The sequence below is a fragment of the Scyliorhinus torazame genome, chromosome 2, assembly GCF_047496885.1.
Source record: "Scyliorhinus torazame isolate Kashiwa2021f chromosome 2, sScyTor2.1, whole genome shotgun sequence".
Lineage (NCBI taxonomy): Eukaryota > Metazoa > Chordata > Chondrichthyes > Carcharhiniformes > Scyliorhinidae > Scyliorhinus > Scyliorhinus torazame.
The window spans coordinates 340477356-340500083 of NC_092708.1; the positions used below are offsets into that span (position 1 = coordinate 340477356).

General features: G+C 44.7%; 1 protein-coding gene across 6 annotated transcripts in view; it reads left to right on the forward strand.

Moving 5' to 3' along the window:
- The window catches only part of eml1 (EMAP like 1), a 369982-nt gene that overhangs the window by 252762 nt on the left and 94492 nt on the right, over nucleotides 1–22728 (forward strand). For 3 of the 6 annotated variants that reach the window (XM_072490461.1, XM_072490442.1, XM_072490454.1), the window contains 4 exons: nucleotides 7221–7355; nucleotides 12535–12563; nucleotides 15978–16004; nucleotides 18354–18483. In XM_072490461.1, the coding sequence (XP_072346562.1) occupies nucleotides 7221–7355; nucleotides 12535–12563; nucleotides 15978–16004; nucleotides 18354–18483 (321 nt within the window). The remainder of the gene's footprint in view (nucleotides 1–7220; nucleotides 7356–12534; nucleotides 12564–15977; nucleotides 16005–18353; nucleotides 18484–22728) is intronic. The other 3 variants (XM_072490476.1, XM_072490447.1, XM_072490468.1) reach the window with 1 other exon arrangement.

Consider the following 22728-nt stretch of genomic DNA (forward strand, 5'->3'; position numbering starts at 1 on the left):
TATAAATTAGGAAGTCATCATTGAGGGAAATCTTCATTCAACTAATTAGATGAAAATGTTAAATAAAGACATTATTGAGCGTCATTGATGAGCATGCTTTCAGACAGGCATTCCACTATATCTGGCTTTTGCATTTACAATGAGAACTCTTTGTTAAAAAAAGATGTTTGCACGAAATAAGGGTTAATCTCCTTCATAAATGGATCGAGGATTACTTTTGCTTTTATCACTTTTGCTCCAATTTTGCTTTGTTGCACTGTGAAAGTGGCAAGGGTATGGCACTCTTGTGGTGCAATATGGGGGCTGGTTTAGCACAGTGGGCTAAATAGCTGGCTTGTAATGCAGAACAATGCCAGCAGCGCGGGTTCAATTTCTGTACCGGCCTCGCCGAACAGGCTCTGGAATGTGGCGACTAGGGGCTTTTCACAGTAACTTCATTGAAGCCTACTTGTGACAATAAGCGATTATTTATTATTTATTATGATGGCCTTGTATTTCATTTCACACCACACACACGCACACACACTTGTCAAGGATGGCATGGTGGCACAGTGGTTAGAACTGCTGCCTCACAGTGCCGAGGACCCCGGGTCGATCCCGGCCCCGGGTCACAGTCCGTGTGGAGTTTGCATATTATCTTCATGTTTGCGTGGGTCTCACCCCCTTAACCTAAAGATGTGCAGGGTAGGTGGATTGGCCATGCAAAATTACCCCTTAATTGGAAACTTTTTAAAAAACATACACTTGACGAACTAATCGCTGGTCCTTGAGCACCATTGACCACTGGGATTTTGTTCTCTCCGTGTTATTATCCCATTTTTTACTTATAAATGTGGCTTGCGCTTGTCCACATTATTTGTTCAAACCTTCAGATTTAACAGGTTTCATGAGCTTTGGTGGCACTTTGTGCCAGCAGTAGTGCTGGATGTAATTGTGTGTCCTTGTGATGCGTGAGTCTAAGTGAGATATTGGGTGGGATTTACTGGCCTCGACGCGCCCGACTTGGTGGCGCGATGAGGCCATTGACTCTCACGAGAGGCCTCTCATGAGATTCGCGAGGCTTGTGCCGTCTCATCAGTTTTTTAAAAATTGATAGTACCCAATTCATTTTTTTCCAATTAAGGGGCAATTTAGCATGGCCAATTCACCTACCTTGTACATCTTTGGGTTGTGGGGGTGAGACCCACGCAGCCACGGGGAGGAAGTGCAAACTCCACACAGACAGTGACCCAGAGCCGGAATCGAGCCTGGGTCCCTGGCTCCATGAGGCAGCAGCGATAACCACTGTGCCATCGTGCCTTTTCATCTCGTGAGATTCAACCGAACCTCACAAGATGTCGCGATCTGGATCTCGCCCGTACTGGGCGTGATCCAGATCTTAATGGCTCATTTAAATATACCTGTGACCTATTCTCCGAAGGCCAGGGAACTGACGGCCTCCCCAGCGAGGCCTCAACCGGGCTCCGCTGAGTACTGGTCCACACAAACGTGGACCAGTTGTAATGACACCTGGGAGTATCTCCCAGCCCATTGTAGATCCCGCGGGCGTTGGGGCTCTGGGATGCGTGGTACCCTGGCACTCCTGCTGGCACCTGGGCACCTTGGCACTGTCAGTCTGGCACCTTGGCACTGCCAAGCTTTGCAGTACCAAAGTGCCCAGGTGCCAGGTTGCCCTGCCAGGGGTTGTGCACGGAGTGCCTTGCCCTAAAGACGTGGGATGAGGGGGACTCAAGGACCCCCGAAGACGTAGGTCAATTGCAGTGGTGGGGTTCAGAAACCAGGGTGGGGATGCTGTGGGGGATCAAAAGATCAGAGCCTCCTTTAAAAATGGCACCCCGATCCACGACTACTTTTGTAGGTGTGGGGTGTTCCCTGCCGAGGCCAAAGAAACCAGAAGGTGTCGTTGATTAGCAGGATGTTTCTTATTGCTGCAGCTGCCAAAAAACACCCCGCTCAGCTTGCTGAAAAGCAGACTCTGATTTCCTCTGGTAAATCGCATCCATTGTTAATGTTACTTGCTTTCTGCTAAGGTAGGCTCAGAGCGCAAAGGAACTCCACTACAGTGGCAAAATAGGCTCAAGCATTTTGAAAAAGTAATACTTTAATATCATTGTTGTACACCACTGTGTGCATGTGTTAGCTGGTGACAAGACACAGAACTATGATATTACCTTCACTGTAATTCATGATTGTACAAAATATAATACTGGTTAAATTGCTATGGGATTTAGAGCGAGATTCTCCGACTCCCCTGCTGGGTCGGAGAATCGCCGGGGACTGGCGTGAATCCCGCCCCTGCCGGTTGCCGAATTCTCCGGCACCGGATATTCGGCGGGGGCGGGAATCGCGCCGCACCGGTTGGCGCCCCCCCCCCCCCCCCCCGGCGATTCTCCGGCCCGTATGGGCCGAGGTCCCGCTGCTAGAATGCCTGTCCCGCCGGCGTGGATTAAACCACCTCTTTTACTGGCGGGACAAGGCGGCGCGGGTGGGCTCCGGGGTCCTGGGGGGGGGGCGCAGGGCGATCTGGCCCCGGGGGGGTGCCCCCACGGTGGCCTGGCCCGCGATCAGGGCCCACCGATCCGCGGGCGGGCCTGTGCCATGGGGGCACTCTTTTCCTTCCGCCTTCGCCACGGTCTCCACCATGGCGGAGGCGGAAGAGACTCCCTCCACTGCGCATGCGCGGTGATGCCGTGAGCGACCGCTGACGCTCCCGCGCATGCGCCGCCCGGCAATGTCATTTCCGCACCAGCTGGCGGGGCACCAAAGGCCTTTCCCGCCAGCTGGCGGGGCGGAAATCAGTCCGGCGTGGGCCTAGCCCCTCAAGGTTAGGGCTCGGCCGGTCAAGATGCGGAGGATTCCGTACCTTTGGGGCGGCACGATGCCGGACTGATTTGCGCCGTTTTTGGCGCCGGTCGGCGGACATCGCGCCAATTACGGAGAATTTCGCCCCAGATTAGGCAGTTGATTCCCAGGTACAGCAGGTAAATGCTTGATGCTGAATCACCGATTAGGCCTCAGCTGGAGTATCCTATCCAATTCTGGGCACCACATCTTCGAAAGGATGGAAAAGTTGTGTTGTTGGTGCACGGGAATTACATTTAGTGGTATCATTTTGGTAAAATGATATCAGACTGAGGAAATTTCATTCTGTGGGATTATGAGAAAAGCTGTGAACATTAGAGCAGAGAAGAGCTTTAGAGAGGAAAAAATGGAATGGTTTTGATAGAGTAAGTAGGCTCGAGTTCAGGGAAGGATGATAATCAGAGGATACAAATTTAAGGTGATTGGCAAAAGAGCCAGAGGGGAGATGAGGAGATTTTTTTTAAGCGCAGCAATTTGTTATGATCTGGAGTATACTGGGAGAAAGGTGAGAGAAAGCAGATATCATGGTAACTTTCAAAAAGGAATTGGATACATATATGAAAATGAAATATTTGCAGGGGGGGGAGGGGGGGTGTAGGGGGTAGGGGGGTGTTGCGGGGAGAAGCAACGGAGTGGATAGTTCTTCCAAAGAAGTATAACAGGCCAGGTGGCCTCCATCTAAGCTGTATGATACTTTGGATGGAATTTTATTTGCTTAGTTTTTAAATGTAGGCCGGAGCCATTTCCAGGTCCCCACACTGATGGTTTCTGAGGCCCACTCACCTTTGTCATCTCCCTGGAGGTGGACAATTAGCAAACAGGGGGCCAATGGGAGCACCTGATCTCCAGATGGCCAGCAGTCCCACCAGGAGAGAGGTGGGTGCAGCCGCTGTGGGTGGGAGATGACAAGGGCACGTCAGGAAGAAGGCACCCTCTGAATACTTCAAAAAATATTAAAATAAGATTGGCCACAGCTGCCAGGCCAGCATCATCAAGGGGGAACCCCACCATATGATGGCATACCGCTCTGGCCTTCTGGCACTCATGGCCCTAGGGCAGGTAGAGGAAATTAACGGCGGCCTCGCAGGCCCCCTTGAAGCTATCTGCTGGACTTTGGCCTCACAGGGGATGCCCATTGTGATGATCTTGGCAGCGTGGACATTTTGCCACATTTGTCCACTAAGATGAGTTAACTGGTTCCGATCCGACCCTGTCTCTAGCTAGATTGTTTGGGAGTGGGATTGCATCGGGTGCATGGCCTGACAGACACCATGGGCGGGATTCTCCCATTTGGCGGCAGAGTGTCCACGCTGTCGGAAACGCTGTCGCGTTTCACGACGACGTGAATGGGCCGCAGGGAGTACTGATTTTGACCCCTACAGGGGGCCAGCCCAGCGCTGGAGCGGTTCACACCACTCCAGCCTCCCATCCCGGCGCAAACTGTGCACCGCGGGATCTGCGCATGTGAAGTGGCGCCGGCGCCAACACGCGCATGCGCGGTGGCATCCCTCAACGTGCCGGCCCCAACGCAGCATGGCGCGGGAGTTCAGGGGCCGGCGCGGAAGAAAATAGGCCCAGGGAGCAAGAGGCTGGCCCGCCAATTGGTGGGCCCCGATCGCGGGCCAGGCCCAATCGAAGGCCCCCCCCCCCCCACAGGCCGCCCCCCGACCCTGTGCGCTGATTTCCGCCGGCTGCGACCAGGTGTGGACGGCGCCGGCGGGACTCTGCCTTTTTAGACCGGCCGCTCGGCCCATCAGGGCCGGAGAATCGGCGGCCCGGCCGTGTAGAGCGGCTCGCGACCGGCGTCGGGGAGGCGTGGCCCGGTTTCGGGATTCTCCGGCCCGGCCCCGGGCTGGGAGAACCCCGCCCCATTCCCCTGATTCAAACTCCTGTGGAATCGATCTTATTTCCACACAGGGGTCCTGGGTAAAACAAGTATACAATGACTGTCTCTCCACAATGACTGTGCACAATACTGTCATCAATAGACATGCATGCTAGCAGAGGTGGCATATTTCTTAACAATACAGTAGTTTATCCAGTTGGAGTTTTTAATAATCCAAATAGTGTAATAGATCACTGAGAATGTTCAGATTTCACTTTCGCCAGGCTGGTAAATTCAATTGCCACTTTTTACTTTGCAACAATGTTTCTCTAAAATTTACTATTGATTGTTTTCACCTCAATTCTGTATGTTTTCATCAGTTTTTCTTCCTTCTTGTCTTTTGCATGTCATTCATTTTTCTTCTCTTCCATATTGCATCTCACTTCTGGGTGTAGCAGGCACGGGTGTCTGGCTAGCATGTCTAAACTGAATAAAGCTGCTAAAAGGTGAGGGTAGCCTTGAACTCAGTCAAAACAGAAAGTAGAATTGAACACTCCGCTGGTGCTAATACATTTATCTCTTCTTACTCATTTCGTAATACTCTCCAAAGATGGCACCCATAGAGTGCAGCTGGGATAACCAAACGAAGTTGACTGGACTGATAAAGAGGTGTTAAATGGTGCTTTCCAAGGAATCATTGATATTTTCCATGTTGTCCATGTCAGTTTCCTCCCCCCCCCCCCCCCCCCTGCTCAAAGGGAAAAGCAGTCTATGGTCATCTGGGATTATGGTGACTTTACCTTAAGCCCCCTTATTTGGCTGGGTGTCAGTTTCAGTCTGATTACGCCCCTGTCAAGCACCTTGCGAAGTTAACATTACAGCTTTAACAGCTTTGCATACATCCTGATGTTGTTGAGAGTTCTTACAAACATTTCTTTCATCCTGTAAATCTGGGCAGCAGTTAAAGCTGGTTAACCGGAAACAGTGAGATAATTCTGTGACCCATGACACGACTCATGTATTCCCCACTCGCTTTATTTTTTCTCCACTATTTTGCATTCAACAAAGAGTGATTGATGGGTGATAGAACTTTCTATGTGAACAGAAATATCACCATAATGTGCTAAATTGTACAAGGCAGAGCAAGAATGAAGGATTCTCCCTCAGTTCACAGATGGTTCTGTGGTGTGTGCTGGAGGTACAGGGAGAAGAGAATAATGACATCTCCTTTGTCATTGTCTTTTGTGAGTAACAAGATAAAAATGGAAATTCTGACAGAAACCATTTATTTACTCAAGATCAAATAAACCAGATTCGAATCAATGTTCACTTAAAGCTCAAAACCCCACTTCAGCTACTAAGATACTTCCAGTGCCACCACAGTAAAAGGTGAAAATTGCAAGAAATTCATATATCTGCAGAGAAAATGAACAACCAAGATTCAACCAGTTGGATTAGACGCACACTTTATTCTGTGTTAATAAAGTGTAGCCAGCATAGATTTAATATTAAAAACTTAATAAGGGATCCTATAACTGAAAAGTAGAATAGGATTTTTCCAAACAAATGTGATTTTATATTGGGGAGGTTTGCTGACTCTTCAACTATAGACTTGGTAAGTAGTAGATAAAATCTGGAAAATAAGCCACAGTGTGGCAGAATCGCACAGGACCTCCTCAGTTTGTCAAGTCTTAGAACCATTATTGCACAGAAGGAGACCATTTGGATCATTGAGTCAGCACTGACTCCCAATCAGTCCCATTTAGCCACTTTGTCTCCGTAAACCCTGCAAGTTTATTTTTCTCAATGCTTATCCAATTTCCTTTTCAAATCATTAATTGTCTCCGCTCCACAACCCTCATAAGCAGTGAGTTCCAGGAAAAAGTTCTTTCTCGAATCCACCCCCCCCCCCCACCCCGCCAATATCTCTTCCTCAAAACGTTAAACTTGTGCCCTCTAATCCTTGCACCATCAACTGATCAGAACAGCTTTCCTCTGCCTACCGTATTGAAACCCGTCATGATCTTGTCCAGCTCTTGTTAAATCTCTCAATTTCCAGAGAGGCACGGTGGCGCAGTGGTTAGAACTGCTGCTTCTTGCCGCTGAGGACCTGGGTTCAATCCGGCCCTGGGTCACTCTCCGTGTGGAGCTTGCACATTCTCCCCCTGTCTGCGTGGGTCTCACCCCCACAGACCCAAAGATGTGGGTAGATTGGCCATGCTAAATTTGCCCTTAGTTGGAAAAAAATATTTGGTACTCTAAATTTATATTTTTAAAATAATCTCTCAATTTCCTTTGCTCTGAGGAAAACAACACCAGCTTCTAACCTTTTCTGGTTTATTTAAAATATATGCTTTTAAGTCTGTTTTCATGCAGCAAATATTGAGTTTTTGATTTGAATTAAAGTAAAATCTGAAGAAGGCAGCCATATAATTGTAAGCCATTGCATTTGAAAAGTAGATGGTTCTCAAAATCAATATTTCTGCAGCAAGGACATCGCATTTGTGAATTAATGAGCCATTCTTTAAACTAGTGCTGTGAAGAGAAGCAACTCTTCTGAGCGAGTGTCATCAGCTGCCCGGAGAGAGAGCTTTGGAGAGTCAAAGAACAGCAGGACCCGCACTGGTTCAACTAGCAGTGGTTCCAGTGGGAAAAAGACCAGCGACAGGTAAATTAAAGTGCTTACGTACATTTTCTAAGTATTCTACACTCTCCGTAATGTTGAACAGAAGTTTAATGGTATTATCTCGGCCATGGAGGAAAGGGTTATTTGTGCCTTCCAAAATTAACAGATAGAATCAGCTTGGAGAACACCATTAACATCCCCTTCCTTCAACTTGAACTACATCTGTTGCCCTGAGAATATTTATTAGCCTTTTCAGCATGGCAAAATCAAAGTAACGACCCAGAGAGGGGCACATTTTGAAAAACTTCAAATACATTTTATTAAAATACCAGTTAAGAGTGTTGCATTCTTACCTCTAATAGCGAACAGTTTGAATTATTATGAAGTGATTTGAATTTGTAGGGGTGCTAAATAAAGGTGCCCTGGGTCAGTTCAGGTGTCAATGTCTTCTATGAAATCATCTTGAGGAGATCATCCTGCATTAGAACAAAGAACAAAGAACAAAGAAATGTACAGCACAGGAACAGGCCCTTTGGCCCTCCAAGCCCGTGCCGACCATGCTGCCCGACTAAACTACAATCTTCTACACTTCCTGGGTCCATATCCCTCTATTCCCATCCTATTCATGTATTTGTCAAGATGCCCCTTAAATGTCACTATCGTCCCTGCTTCCACCACCTCCTCCGGTAGCGAGTTCCAGGCACCCACTACCCTCTGCGTAAAAAACTTGTCACGTACATCTATTCTAAACCTTGCCCCTCTCACCTTAAACCTATGCCCCCTAGTAATTGACCCCTCTACCCCGGGGAAAAGCCTCTGACTATCCACTCTGTCTATGCCCCTCATAATTTTGTAGACCTCTATCAGGTCGCCCCTCAACCTCCTTCGTTCCAGTCAGAACAAACCGAGTTTATTCAATCACTCCTCATAGCTAATGCCCTCCATACCAGGCAACATTCTGGTAAATCTCTTCTGCACCCTCTCTAAAGCCTCCACATCCTTCTGGTAGTGTGGCGACCAGAATTGAACACCATACTCCAAGTGTGGCCTAACTAAGGTTCTATACAGCTGCAACATGACTTGCCAATTCTTATACTCAATCCCCGGCCAATGAAGGCAAGCATGCCTTATGCCATCTTGACTACCTTCTCCACCTATGTTGCCCCTTTCAGTGACCTGTGGACCTGTACTCCTAGATCTCTTTGACTTTCAATACTCTTGAGGGTTCTACCATTCACTGTATATTCCCTACCTGCATTAGACCTTCCAAAATGCATTACATTTGTCCGGATTAAACTCCATCTGCCATCTCTCCGCCCAAGTCTCCAAACAATCTAAATCCTGCTGTATCCTCTGACAGTCCTCATCACTATCCGCAATTCCATCAATCTTTGTGTCGTCTGCAAACTTACTAATCAGACCAGTTACATTTTCCTCCAAATCATTTATATATACTACAAACAGCAAAGGTCCCAGCACTGATCCCTGTGGAACACCACTGGTCACAGCCCTCCAATTAGAAAAGCATCCTTCCATTGCTACTCTCTGCATTCTATGACCTAGCCAGTTCTGTATCCACCTTGCCAGCTCACCCCTGATCCCGTGTGACTTCACCTTTTGTACTAGTCTACCATGAGGGACCTTGTCAAAGGTCTTACTGAAATCCATATAGCCAACATCCACTGCCCTACCTGCATCAATCATCTTAGTGACCTCCTCGAAAAACTCTATCAAGTTAGTGAGACACGACCTCCCCTTCACAAAACCATGCAGCCTCTCACTAATACGTCCATTTGCTTCCAAATGGGAGTAGATCCTGTCATGAAGAATTCTCTCCAGTAATTTCCCTACCACTGAAGTAAGGCTCACCGGCCTGTAGTTCCATGGATTATCCTTGCTACCCTTCTTAAACAGAGGAACAACATTGGCTATTCTCCAGTCCTCCGGGACATCCCCTGAAGACAGTGAGGATCCAAAGATTTTTGTCAAGGCCTCAGCAATTTCCTCTCCAGCCTCCTTCAGTATTCTGGGGTAGATCCCATCAGGCCCTGGGGACTTATCTACCTTAATATATTTTAAGACACCCAACACCTCGTCTTTTTGGATCTCAATGTGACCCAGGCTATCTACACACCCTTCTCCAGACTCAACATCTACCAATTTCTTCTCTTTGGTGAATACTGATTCAAAGTATTCATTCAGTACCTCGCGCATTTCCTCTGGCTCCACACATAGATTCCCTTGCCTATACTTTAGTGGGCCAACCCTTTCCCTGGCTACCCTCTTGCTTTTTATGTACGTGTAAAAGGCCTTGGGATTTTCCTTAAACCTATTTGCCAATGACATTTCGTGACCCCTTCTAGCCCTCCTGACTCCTTGCTTAAGTTCCTTCCTACTTTCCTTATATTCCACGCAGGCTTCGTCTGTTCCCAGCCTTTTAGCCCTGACAAATGCCTCCTTTTTCTTTTTGACGAGGCCTACAATATCTCTCGTTATCCAAGGTTCCCGAAAATTGCCGTATTTATCCTTCTTCCTCACAGGAACATGCCGGTCCTGAATTCCTTTCAACTGACACTTGAAAGCCTCCCACATGTCAGATGTTGATTTGCCCTCAAACATCCGCCCCCAATCTATGTTCTTCAGTTCCCGCATAATATTGTTATAATTAGCCTTCCCCCAATTTAGCACATTCATCCTAGGACCACTCTTATCCTTGTCCACCAGTACTTTAAAACTTACTGAATTTTGGTCACTGTTACCGAAATGCTCCCCTACTGAAACATCTACCACCTGGCCGGGCTCATTCCCCAATACCAGGTCCAGTACCGCCCCTTCCCTAGTTGGACTGTCTACATATTGTTTTAAGAAGCCCTTCTGGATGCTCCTTACAAACTCTGCCCCGTCTAAGCCCCTGGCACTAAGTGAGTCCCAGTCAATATTGGGGAAGTTGTAGTCTCCCATCACCACAACCCTGTTGTTTTTACTCTTTCCAAAATCTGTCTACCTATCTGCTCCTTTATCTCCCGCTGGCTGTTGGGAGGCCTGTAGTAAACCCCCAACATTGTGACTGCACCCTTCTTATACCTGATCTCTACCCATATAGCCTCACTGCCCTCTGAGGTGTCATCCCACAGTACAGCTGTGATATTCTCCCTAACCAGTAGCGCAACTCCGCCTCCCTTTTACATCCCCCTCTATCCCGCCTGAAACATCTAAATCCTGGAACGTTTAGCTGCCGATCCTGCCCTTCCCTCAACCAGATCTCTGTAATGGCAACATCATAGTTCCAAGTACTAATTCAAGCTCTATGTTCATCTGTCTTACCCGTAATACTTCTTGCATTAAAACATATGCGCTTCAGGCCACCAGACCCGCTGTGTTCAGCAACTTCTCCCTGTCTGCTCTGCCTCAGTGCCCCACTGTCCCTATTCCCTAGTTCTTCCTCAATGCTCTCACCTTCTGACCTTTGCTCCCATTCCCAATCCCCTGCCATACTAGTTTAAACCCTCCCGTGTGACACTAGCAAACCTCGCGGCCAGGATATTTATGCCTCTCCGGTTTAGATGCAACCCGTCCTTCTTATATAGGTCACACCTGCCCCGGAAGAGCTCCCAGTGGTCCAGATAACGGAAACCCTCCCTCCTACACCAGCTGTTTAGCCACGTGTTTAGCTGCTCTATCTTCCTATTTCTAGCCTCACTGGCACGTGGCACAGGGAGTAATCCCGAGATTACAACCCTAGAGGTCCTGTCTTTTAACTTTCTGCCTAGCTCCCTGAACTCCTGCTGCAGGACCTCATGCCCCTTCCTGCCTATGTCGTTAGTACCAATATGTACAACGACCTCTGCCTGTTTGCCCTCCCCCTTCAGGATGCCCTCTACCCATTCGGAGACATCCTGGACCCTGGCACCAGGGAGGCAACATACCATCCTGGAGTCTCTTTCACGTCCACAGAAGCGCCTATCTGTGCCCCTGACTATAGAGTCGCCTATTACTATTGCTCTTCTGCACTTTGACCCTCCCTTCTGAACATCAGAGCCAGCCGTGGTGCCACTGCTCTGGCTGCTGCTGTTTTCCCCTGATAGGCTATCCCCCCTGACAGTATCCAAAGGGGTATACCTGTTCGAGAGGGGGACAACCACAGGGGATTCCTGCACTGACTGCCTGCCCTTTCTGGTGGTCACCCATTTCTCTGCCTGCACTTTGGGTGTGACCACATTTATATAACTGCGATCTATGACGCTTTCCGCCACCTGCATGCTCCTAAGTGCATCCAATTGCTGCTCCAACCGAACCATGCGGTCTGTGAGGAGCTCCAGTTGGGTGCACTTTCTGCAGATGAAGCCATCCGGGACGCTGGAAGCCTCCCGGACCTGCCACATCTCACAGTCAGAGCACTGCACCCCTCTAACTGACATTGCGTCAATTAATTAAAATTAAAAGTTTTATTTTAAAAATTTAATGTATATATTTTTTAAATTTCAAAGTTACTGTTAACTGTCTGTTTCCTAGCACTAGATTTCTAATATAAATGCGAAAGCTAAATATAGTACTCTCCGATCTATGACTTAGATACCCCTCTAAATTATAATTAAGTAATTATGTTTAATTAGTTACCAATGCTTAATTTTTTTAATTTAGTGTAGATTCCCAACCAGCCACTCAGGTCACAGCTTTTCTGTGATGTCACTTCAGTTTCCCCCCGACACACACAATTTGAAAAAGGTATAAAAGTAAAAATGAGTAAAAATCACTTACTTACCTTCTTCCCTTCTGAGTGTCTTAGATATTCTCAGGTTCTCTCCCTGACAGAGACTGCTCCTCCTCCTCCGAACGGCTCCCGAAACTAGGCCGCGATCTTTTAAAATCTCCGCTCTGACTCGCAGCTCCTGCGCTTTTTAAATCTCCCGGCTCTCTCTCCTCTGTTTTCAATGTCATTAATTAATATTGAAACAATCTGACATGATGCTGATATTGAAGGCCAACTTCAATTGGTGTCTTTTGCACCTGTTAGACCAATGAGGCCTAAGTAGCTGAATTGGCTGAGGGCTCCATGTACCAGCGCTGTGGATGATGATCTGCAGATGGCATTGTGACGGCTGTTTTGGATAGTTCCAGATCAGTTCAATAATGTTTTTTCAGACAAGTAAACTAATTGTGTGCTATGTAAGCGGCATTGGTACTGATATGAAGATTCAGCCTAATATTATTTCTTTCACAGTAAACCCAAGGATCCGCTCTTTAATGCAGGTGAGTAGCTACAACAATTATTCCTGTTCAATACTAGCTTTCTGAAGAGCTCAATTAGGCCATCGTGAAATTGTAGCATTCTTGCTTTCTGTGTTTTATGTTCTTTCCTCATTTGATTTTCCTGCTCTTTGAAATGAAAACTCTCGCCTTTGGTTTTCCCAAATTTTCAAATACATCATTTTGGAAAGCTACGGTTAGGAATTCAACCAGAATCCCAGAGCAGTGTCTCATCCACATCAGACATTCATTGCTGAGGTAGACACCATGTGGGACCCACTGACTGAAGCTGAGATGTAGATTTTGTGTTGAATAATAAGTTGTAATGTGATGCTCAGTGTATCCTTTTCCTTTGCTGAAAACAATTGTGAAAATTCTACCAAACAATGGACTAGCTTGGCCCCTTCCCATTCACCCACCCACCCTTTCAGGAGATATATATCTTTGCATATTTTCTTCAATCAGGTTGGCTGCTGCCAACACAGCAGCCATCAGGAAGTCCGGTTCTAAAGCATATGGATCATTCTGCCTTCTACGCCTCTTTTCCCTTCCTTTATCCCCAAAATGGAATAACTGACGTCATGAGTGTTTCTCATGGTAACACAATAAAGGATAGTGCTGATTATATTGATATCCCAATGAAATGACCCATTACTATCTTATCTAGCACTTATCTGGGTTGTTATTGAAGAGACAGTCATGATCTTTAAAATCAGATCATTGGCAGCTCAGATATGTTTACTGTTCACGACATCAATCTTCAATGATGGCTATTCTTCCCATGTACAAAATGTAGTTAAGTGACATTGCTCTGGACCTGCAGTTCCAGATAGAAATTCCCTTATGATGAAACAATTATATCTTTTGCAAAAAAAAAAGCAAATGTGAAATGCAAAAAACAATTTCACCAAATTAAATGTTGGGGTCTGGAATGCGCTGCCTGGCAGTGTGGTGGAGGCAAGTTCAATCAAGGCATTCAAGGGGGCTTTCGATGATTATTTGAATAGAAACAATTTTCACGGTTACGGGAAAAAGGCAGAAGAATGGCACTAAGTCATAGTGCTCATTTGGAGAGCCAATGCAGAGACGATGGACTGATAGGCCTCCTTCTCTGTGATAGCATTTCTTTGATTCTGTGATTATGTTACATAACTGAAGGCCAAATTTCCTTTGCACCAATTTTTCATGTGCTATTGGGAGAAAGGCAAAATCGATGGAAATCTGAGAGCTGTTTGTATTGTTCCCATTTTGCTCATGTGTAGAGCCAAATCTGAGCTTCCTTTCACTTTGCTGATATCTTCTCTTGACTGCACTTGAAGAGGGTACAGCAATCTAAAGGGCCTTTGTCCCCACATTTACCTTAATAATGCAAGTGCACTTCAGGGTCAAACAGCCCTGGTGTGATTTATTATTGAGCTGCTGCTTAAGTGCTACCAATAATAGGGAATAGGTTAGTATTGTTGAGATAGATCTTTAATTTTAACTTTATTCATATAAAATAGTATTGTTTCAGGACTTACTGCAAAATGCTGGAAGTGACTACATCTCAAAAGTCCTTCATTGGCTGAAAACACTTGTTATGTGCCAAGGTCATGAAAGGCATTAAATAAATGTACGCTCTTCTTCAGAGTAGGAAATACTTGGCGATAATAAAAAGAGAAGCCGCACAGATAAATAAACATCCTCCTATTCCTGCACCCTCATTCTTCATATGGACACTTTTTTTCCCAGTCTCTTTTCCGGCTACTTGACACTAAGGTGCAGTTTACCAACTCCCTACAGGGTAGACAGCAGCAACAAGGCTTGCACATAGAACATAGGTCCAGAAAAATGTCCCAGGATGCTTCACAGGAAGCATTAGGCGAAATAGCCAAAATTATGATCAAAGAGGTAAGTTAACAGACATCCTTAAATAAAGTGAAGGAGGTGATGAGATGGAGGGGTTTATGGAGAACATTTCAACATTTCAGGCTTGGATACCTGAAGGCTGTGACTCTTGGAATGAAGGAAGGGTGGGATGCACAAGAGGTCTGAGCAGATGGTGAGTTTGGGGAGGGGACAGTAGGACTGGGGGAGCTTACATTGATAGGGGGTGGCTATGAAGGATTTAAATGCAATGAGAATCTCTAAGACTGTGGGCTGAATTTGATGGCCCTGTCATGGTGGGGGCCGGGCTGGCAAATGCACCGAGTCATTCAAAAGCCCATTGACTTGGTGGGAGCAGAAAGTTCCACCCTGGAAGTCACCCTACAAGAAGTTTGAAAACACTGAGACAGTGGTCTGACCAAGGGAGGCAGTGGGCAGTGAGAGCTTACTGGAATTGCTGAGCCCACATCTGCAGAGCATGTTACCATGGGGCAGCAGGTAGATGCAAATCTGAAAAATGGTCAAGGTTATGTCCTTGAGAAACTCCAGAGGTAGCAGTACAGGGGATGAGAAGCGAAGCTATTGCTGATGATTCTCTATCAATGATTTGATAAGTAAGTATGGAACTAAGCCAGTGCTGTCTTACTAGAATTGAGCAGAGGTGTGCTGTGCAGGAAGAACAGTGAGAGAGGAGGATTGGGCAGTCAGGGTTTCTGCTTGTAAAGAAATGGCCCATCGCCATGACCCATCGCAGAATGATAAGAGAAACCGAGTGGGTAGCTGTGTGCAAATTCAGGAGAAATTCCCAGGATGGTGGCAGGAGAGTGGGAAAGCAGAGGCATTGAGATGGAGATTGCAGGAGGAAAATACCTGAGAAAATAGAAGTAAAATATGGTGCGACCAGTTGATGGGAAGAGAACAAGAGATGGGCCAAGAAAAGGAAATGAGGGAGATGAAAGGGTTGGTGCCTAATTTGCACCCACAGTGATCACGACACATACTTAGTGGCCTTACAAATGTGTCTCTCTGACTTTGATGTTGCTTCAGAAGCTTTCTTGTCTGGTTCGGGTTTAAATTTGGAGTCTTTGAATGAATTTCAGTGGGTTTGAAATTTGCATGAATCCCATTTACTTTGGTTATTATCAATTTTGACAATGTTCTAAGTTCCTAAAGGAGCGAGGCACTCCAAATATCTGATAAGAATATGCAGCAGATGAGCAGATAGCCAAGTCAAAGCACATGTTTATTAATATAAAGTTATGTCTGGTGCATTTTTGGGATGATCGAATTGCAATATCATTTCAGTATCTGAGGGACTGAGAGTCTTATTCCTTCCCAATATATCCTGAATGGAATTTGCATGTAACAAATTTATAGAAGCGAATATGCTAAGATAAGTGAGGACCTCGAGCTTCTATGTTGTTTGAGAGGTCATTTAGAAGCTATAAATGAATATGGCTGTGCAGTCCTTAGAACAGGTGTTAGGTGAACCTGACTTTCCTCATACACATCTTTATCTAGCACTTCTGTCTCTGTCTCTGTAATCACAAGGAAAGCGCCGTGTGATGCATTGCAAAGGTAGGTCCCATTTGTGCAAAATTCTAGCTCTCTGAACGTACCTGTTTCCTAGCTGTCAGGTCTCATTCACATGCACACACAGCCTCTTCTGCAAGCATGCTTACATTTTCTTGTAAATGCAAAGCTTTCTTATCTGGGTATCACTTTTCACTGCAACCAATCTTTCCAAGTGCATTAAACAAACTCTCCTTGGAGCAGTAACCCGTCCTGGACATAGTTTACCATCTGGTGGTGGGGGTTATGGGGTTGGGGAGGGGGGATGGAGAACTGTCAATTAATGAGGAGGTTTTCTGACTGACTCATAGATCCTTGCGTTGTCTTTGAATTTGGCTTGTTAAGTCATGTGACTGGCGTGCAGAGAGCTATGCCACATGTCATGTAGTGCTGCTTGCTTTTTGAAGTTTGCATCAATTCACCACTGCCTGAAGAATAAATCACTTTTCAGGATGCAGTTTGTAATTTCTGCATGAGAGTTTGTCAAAATGTACTAATCTTTCAAAACAGAATTCTTGTAGTTAGTCCAAATTTAGTACGGAGACATAACTCTCAGTCAGGAGTGACCTTGCCAAAAAAAAATTACATGAATGCTGGTAGACAAGCCACAGGATTGAACATAGTCTTTTTGTTAGTAGCAAATCCCATGTAATGAGCAATAGACAAGCCTAGATTGGGTGACCATGGGTTTTGTGGTGTCTAAATTAGAGCTTTCTGTGTTCCAGTAGACATAGAGAGTAATATTGAACTTGGGTAATAGTGGAAAGGGGATTGTGATTGAAATCAATAGAAATTAAATCACCGATTTTACACTATCGCACAAAGTCAAAATCAATCTCAAGAACAATAGATTTAGCACTTGAGCTGTCAGCGCAATTTCCTATCTTTACAGTACAAGTATCATTTCAATTTTCTCATGGATGAGAAATTCTTTCAAAAAGTTATATTATAGGGTGGCACGGTGGCACAGTGGTTCGCAAAGCTGCCTCACGGCACCGAGGACCCGGGTTCGATCCCGGCCCTGGGTCACTGTCCTTGTGGAGTTTACACATTCTCCCCGTGTCTGCGTGGGTTCTCACCCCCACAACCCAAACATGTGTAGGGTAGGTGAATTGGCCATGCTAAATTGCCCCTTAATTGGAAAAAAAAGAATTGGGTACTCTAAATTTATTTTTTTAAAGTTACATTATAACCCCAAAGCCTTTGGTTTTGCAACAGTGAGCTTTCACTTTTCATTTAAAGTTTAGCAACTTCCTAGATAATAAAACTATCTGGGATAAGTTGCTAATGCTTGCACTGCCTGTTTAAAAAGGGACAAATAATTGAAGTGTACATATAAATGTACATGTCAATTTTTATCCATTAAATTTTAACAATGATGCTGATGTTTTAGTAGCTGAGAAATTGTAAAACAGTATGTTGCAATAGTGAGAATTAAGATTATTCTTCTTCATTAATACTGTTAGACATTAAAATCTAACTGAAATCTGATTTATCGTCATTTGTAATCATTTTTACTTCTGTCCTCCCATTTGCTCTGATCCCGTGACCATCCCCATGTAGTTTCAGTGCAGATAATATTGAGTCAGACTCCAAAACTGATTGGTTCTCCCGAGAGCAGTGCTGAACTCCTTAATCTGCTATTGAACCCAGAACTAACTGTTGAAGAATCTGGAACAACCTCAATTAAACCTGTTGGGAAGCTTGGAACTCGCAAGTCACCCTCTCTGACCTTACCATTTCCTAAAAGCCCAAGTCAGATTCTCATCAGCCCTACTTCCATGTCAAGGTCTCCAAGTTTGCTGAGTCCGCTTAAATCCCCTAGCCAATACTTCCAGATCTGCTTTTAACTCCATTTCAGAATGAAGCATTTGATGGGCTGTGAAGGAATACATCTGTTTTGTTTTATTTTGTCCTATTATGTGTCTGTCATTTACATTTCTATGTCATGTTTTGCTCTATCGTCCTCTCTTTCTTTCGCACACTGTTTCCTGCATTGAGTTCTTTGTTTTGGATGTATAATATTGACTAAATAGCATGCGCCGCTGATGTTATTTTGGTCTGATGGAATGTGGTCACCAACTGTTGCACTTTGAATAAGTTTGCTTCATTGTTTTAACATTAGCAGCACCCACTGCATGTAATGACATTGTGTGAAACCTTTCATGTAATAAAGACAATTCTGATTTGAAATCAAATGTTGGTGTTGGCTGTCCTTCAATTTCTCTCCCTTTGTCTCTCTCTCTCTCTCTCTCTGAATATTGCTGCCAGTTTATCAGATCTGATTGCACCTTATATGGTTGTTATAACAAAGCTTTCAAGAAATGAGCATTATATTCTCTGTCCTTTTTATAGAGGAAGGATATATTAAAATGTTCCTACGTGGTCGTCCAATCACCATGTATATGCCCCAGGTTATTAAGGAGACCTACAGTTTGGAAGATAAAGGTGAACTTCCAGCCAAAAAGCTGAAGCTAGACTGGGTGTATCCTTCAGCCTGCTGACTCCAACGTTGAATTATTTAACCGTAATGTACAGTTGTTAAATACTTTTTCATTTCAGCAGGCCACAGTGGTTAAAAATAGCAGATTTGGTTATGAAAAGTATTGAATAAAATGATGGCTGTGCGAGATTCTCACTCCCTGTGAAAATGTCCTGAGGGCTAGATTCTACTTTTGTGACTTTTGATGGATATTATTTTACATTTGCGTTTTTTAAATTCTATATCCCAGACCCAAATCCTGCATTAACGTGTTTGAAAAGTGCTGTCTGTTTTTGTTTTAGTTCCTTTATATCTCTTCTGTGGAAATGTTTTCATCAGAAAACTCGTTGGAAAATTGCAGTACTTGTAAAAAAAAAAATGTATATTCTTTCATGGGATGTGGACGTCACTGGCATGGCCAGCATCTGTTGCCCATCCCGAATTGCCCCTTGAACTGAGTAGCTTGCTTGGCCATTTCAGAGGAGGGCAGTTGAGAGTCACATTGCTATGGGTCTGGAGTCACATGTAGGCCAGACCAGGAAAGGACGGCAGATTTCCGACCCTAAAGAACTAGAACTGCCTTAGTGAACTAGATTGGTTTTTACGACAATTGAAAAGGGTTGCGGGGTCATCATTACTCAAGCTGGCTTTGTATTCCAGATTTTGTTATTTAATAATGATCTTTATTAGTGTCACAAGTAGTTATCAAATTTGAATTCCACCAGCTGCTATTGGTGGGATTTGAACCGTTGTCTCCAGGGCATTGGTTTGGGCCTACTGGACTGATAGCCCAGTGACATTCCCACTATGCCACCATCTTCCCCCATTGCCCCGTGTCAGCTGATGAAACTTGTAGATTTGTTATTATTTTGAAGTTATTATTTAATCTGTAGGACAATGCTACTTTTTAGATTTGATGTTTCCTAATAAGTAAAAGGATCATCTCCCCCAATCCAATCGCCTTCTAACCATACGCAACCCTGTTACACAGGATTTCTGATGTTGTATTGTAGGAAATGTAAGTTTTCCAGTCTACTCCCACTCTCAATGAACAGGAAGGGCCTTTTGAAATCCATAAAGCTGTGCTCTGGTTATAAATTACCATTTTGTGAGCTCCACACTAACAAAAGGGGCTATTGCAATATCAGAGCAGTGGTGGTGGTGTTGTGCTATTATCACTGGACTAGCAATCCAGAGACCAGGATAATACTCGGGGGACCTGGGTTTAAATCCCACCACAGCAGAAATTCTAATTTCGGGCAGCAAGGTGGCGCAGTGGTTAGCATTGCTACCTCACGGCGCTGAGGTCCCAGGTTCAATCCCGGCCCTAGGTCACTGTCTGTGTGGAGTTTGCACATTCACCCTGTGTTTGCGTGGGTTTCACCCCCACAACCCAAAGATGTGCAGGGTAGATGGATTGGCCACGCCAAATTGCCCCATAATTGGAAAAAATTAATTGGGGTATTCTAAATCTATTTTTTTAAAAATAATTCCAATTTCACCATAAAACAACATTAAAAAAATCTGGAATTAAAAGTCTCAAGATAACCATTGTTGATTTTTGTAAAAAATCGTTTGGTCATGCATGTCCTTACCTGGTGTGGAACTCCAAACCCACAATTGATTGACTCTTAAATGCCCTCTGAAACACACACAGTTTAATGGGAATTAGGGATGGGCAATAAGTGATGGCCTAACCAGTGATGTCCACATCCCCTGAACGAATAAAGGGGACTGTGTACAATGACTGCAGTCAGTTTTGTCTACTCCCATTGCTTCAAGGTCAGTAAACTAGGATCTGAGTCTTGAAACTTAAAGCCCTGATAGCTCAGTCGGTAGAGCATGAAACCCTTAATTGGGTGCTTAGTTATCATTTGAACATGGAGAGGCAATATAAAATAAAGGGTGCAGCTCTAAAGGAGCGGAGGGGCAGAGCGACTTGGGTGTATATGTGTATAAAGCATTGAAGGTGGCAGGACAAGTTCAGAGAGCAGTTCATAAAGCATATGGCATCCTGGGCTTTATTCATAGGGGCATAGAGTGCAAGAGCAGGAGAGGTTATGTTGAATTTGTGCAAGTCACATTTTGAGTTCTGTGTGTTGCACTTTAGGAAGGATATGAAGGCATTGGTGAGGGTGCAGTAAAGGTTCACGGGAATGGTTTCAGAGATAAGGAAATTTGGTTATGACGATAGATTTGAGAAGTTAGGCCTGTTTTGCTTAGAGAAAAAAAGTATTGAGAGAAGATTTGATGGAGATATTCAAAATTTTGACCCACCTAGGTAGAGTAGATAGGGAAAAATGGTTCCCACTCTGAAAGGATAGAGAATAAGAGGACCCAGATTTAAAGTAATCAGTAAAAGAAGCAAAAGTGAAATGAGGAAAAACATGTTTATGCAACGAAGATTTCCTGAGAGTTGGTTGAGGCAGGTTCAATTAAAGCATTAAAAAGTGAACTAAACTCTTATATGAAAGAGAAGAATGTGCAGGGTTTTGGTAGAGTTGCTCATTCGGAGAGTTGGTGCAGATACAATGGGCCCAATAGTCTTCTTCCGCACCATGCCTTATCTATGCAATTGAAAACCGTGGAAACGTGACACTCATATGGCTTAAGGTAGTGGTGATGGTATGTTTCCAGCACTGAGACAACATTATGATGCTCCGGTTACCTAACACTTGAAGCTAAGTAGAACAGTGCAATAATAGAGACCTAATTTGATTAGTAGCAGAGAAAGACATAATGCTCACTCTGATACACACACAAGTGATATGTTTCCCTTAAACGTTTTGCTTTAATACAACTGTTGGAGGTATGTGAGTCATAGCCAGAGAGATATTACAGCACCCTAAGAGGCCCTTCGGCCCATCGGGGCCTGAATTCTCCGATTCTGCAGCCACTTGTTTCTCGGCGGCGCACCATTCTCTGGTGGCGGGATTCTCTACTCCCGTCGCTTGTCACTGGGATTTCCAAATGAAGCCACCCCACGCCACCGGGAAACCCATGGGGGTACATTGAGGTGGGAACAGAGAATCCCAATGGCCAGAGAATTCTGGCCCTTTCGATGCCGGCTTTCAAACACCGATCTATTTTAATCCATCTTCCTGCACTTGGTCCATAGCCTTGAATGCGAACAAGTTTATCCGAGGCTGTCATTTTTTCAGAATAGCTGCACTTGGCAAGCCATCCCTTTCAAAGTTCCATGGTTGTGACAGGGAGGAGGTAGCACCAGGCTGCCCAGGTGGTACAGGCTCCAGAGATGCAGATAACAGCAGTTCCATCCCATAGGGAGCTGCTGGAAACATATAACAAACATGAAAAGTTACAGGAAAATATCTCCAGCTTTATCCAGTCTATCCAACATGATTAGTGATGTCTTGTACATTACACAAAATACTCTTGCCACCACATCCTGAAGTGTTTCTTCTGGGTAATGTGGAAAAACATAAAAGCTCAGCAATCTGGGAAAAATATTTCAAAAATGATATGATTGTGAAGGACATAGTTGACTGAAAAGCTGCCAAGGCTCAAACATTACTCACTTCTTCTGCCTGTCTTAGCTGATCTTGGAACCTCTCATCCTCAATATCGCAACATAATTTACCCATTGAGTGCACCTCGGAAAAACAGGGCTGTGATGCCACAGACCCTCAAAACAATAAATATCGATGGATGCACAAAGCTCAGTTTGAACATTGTGGGCGGGAATAAGTCACACAAGAAAATTTGGCGGCACTATGGATTTTGAAGTTGGAAGTAGTTCCCACCCCAATGTGCTGGTGAGATAAACTACCTGCCATGATTTAAGACTGCAATCCTGCCAATTAAGGAAGCACATAACTGCAGGGTTGTATTTGTGAATGACGTTTATGCTTCTACGTTGTGCTAAACACAATTTGTGTCATATCAATTCAGTTCTCCCGATCGCCAGCTGCAACAATATTTGACTATGTAAATATTTAATGCCACTTCAGCATGATGTTTAGAACACCAAGGATATAACTAAGACAGTGAGAGCTTTTTAAGCTTCTCTCTGTTTTGATCATGTAAGAAATGATTTTACTTTGAAGGAGGGGCTGCTGGTTATAATTTCTTCCCGTCCTGTACTGTACTGTTCTAAGTAGGACAAATGACCCACGTGTTTGAAATGTTCCTAATACTCCATTTTATTTATCGCAGCTATTTTAAAACAAAATATAAAACCCTTACATCAGAAAAGAGTTCAAAACAATTCATTTGCATGGTCAGAAA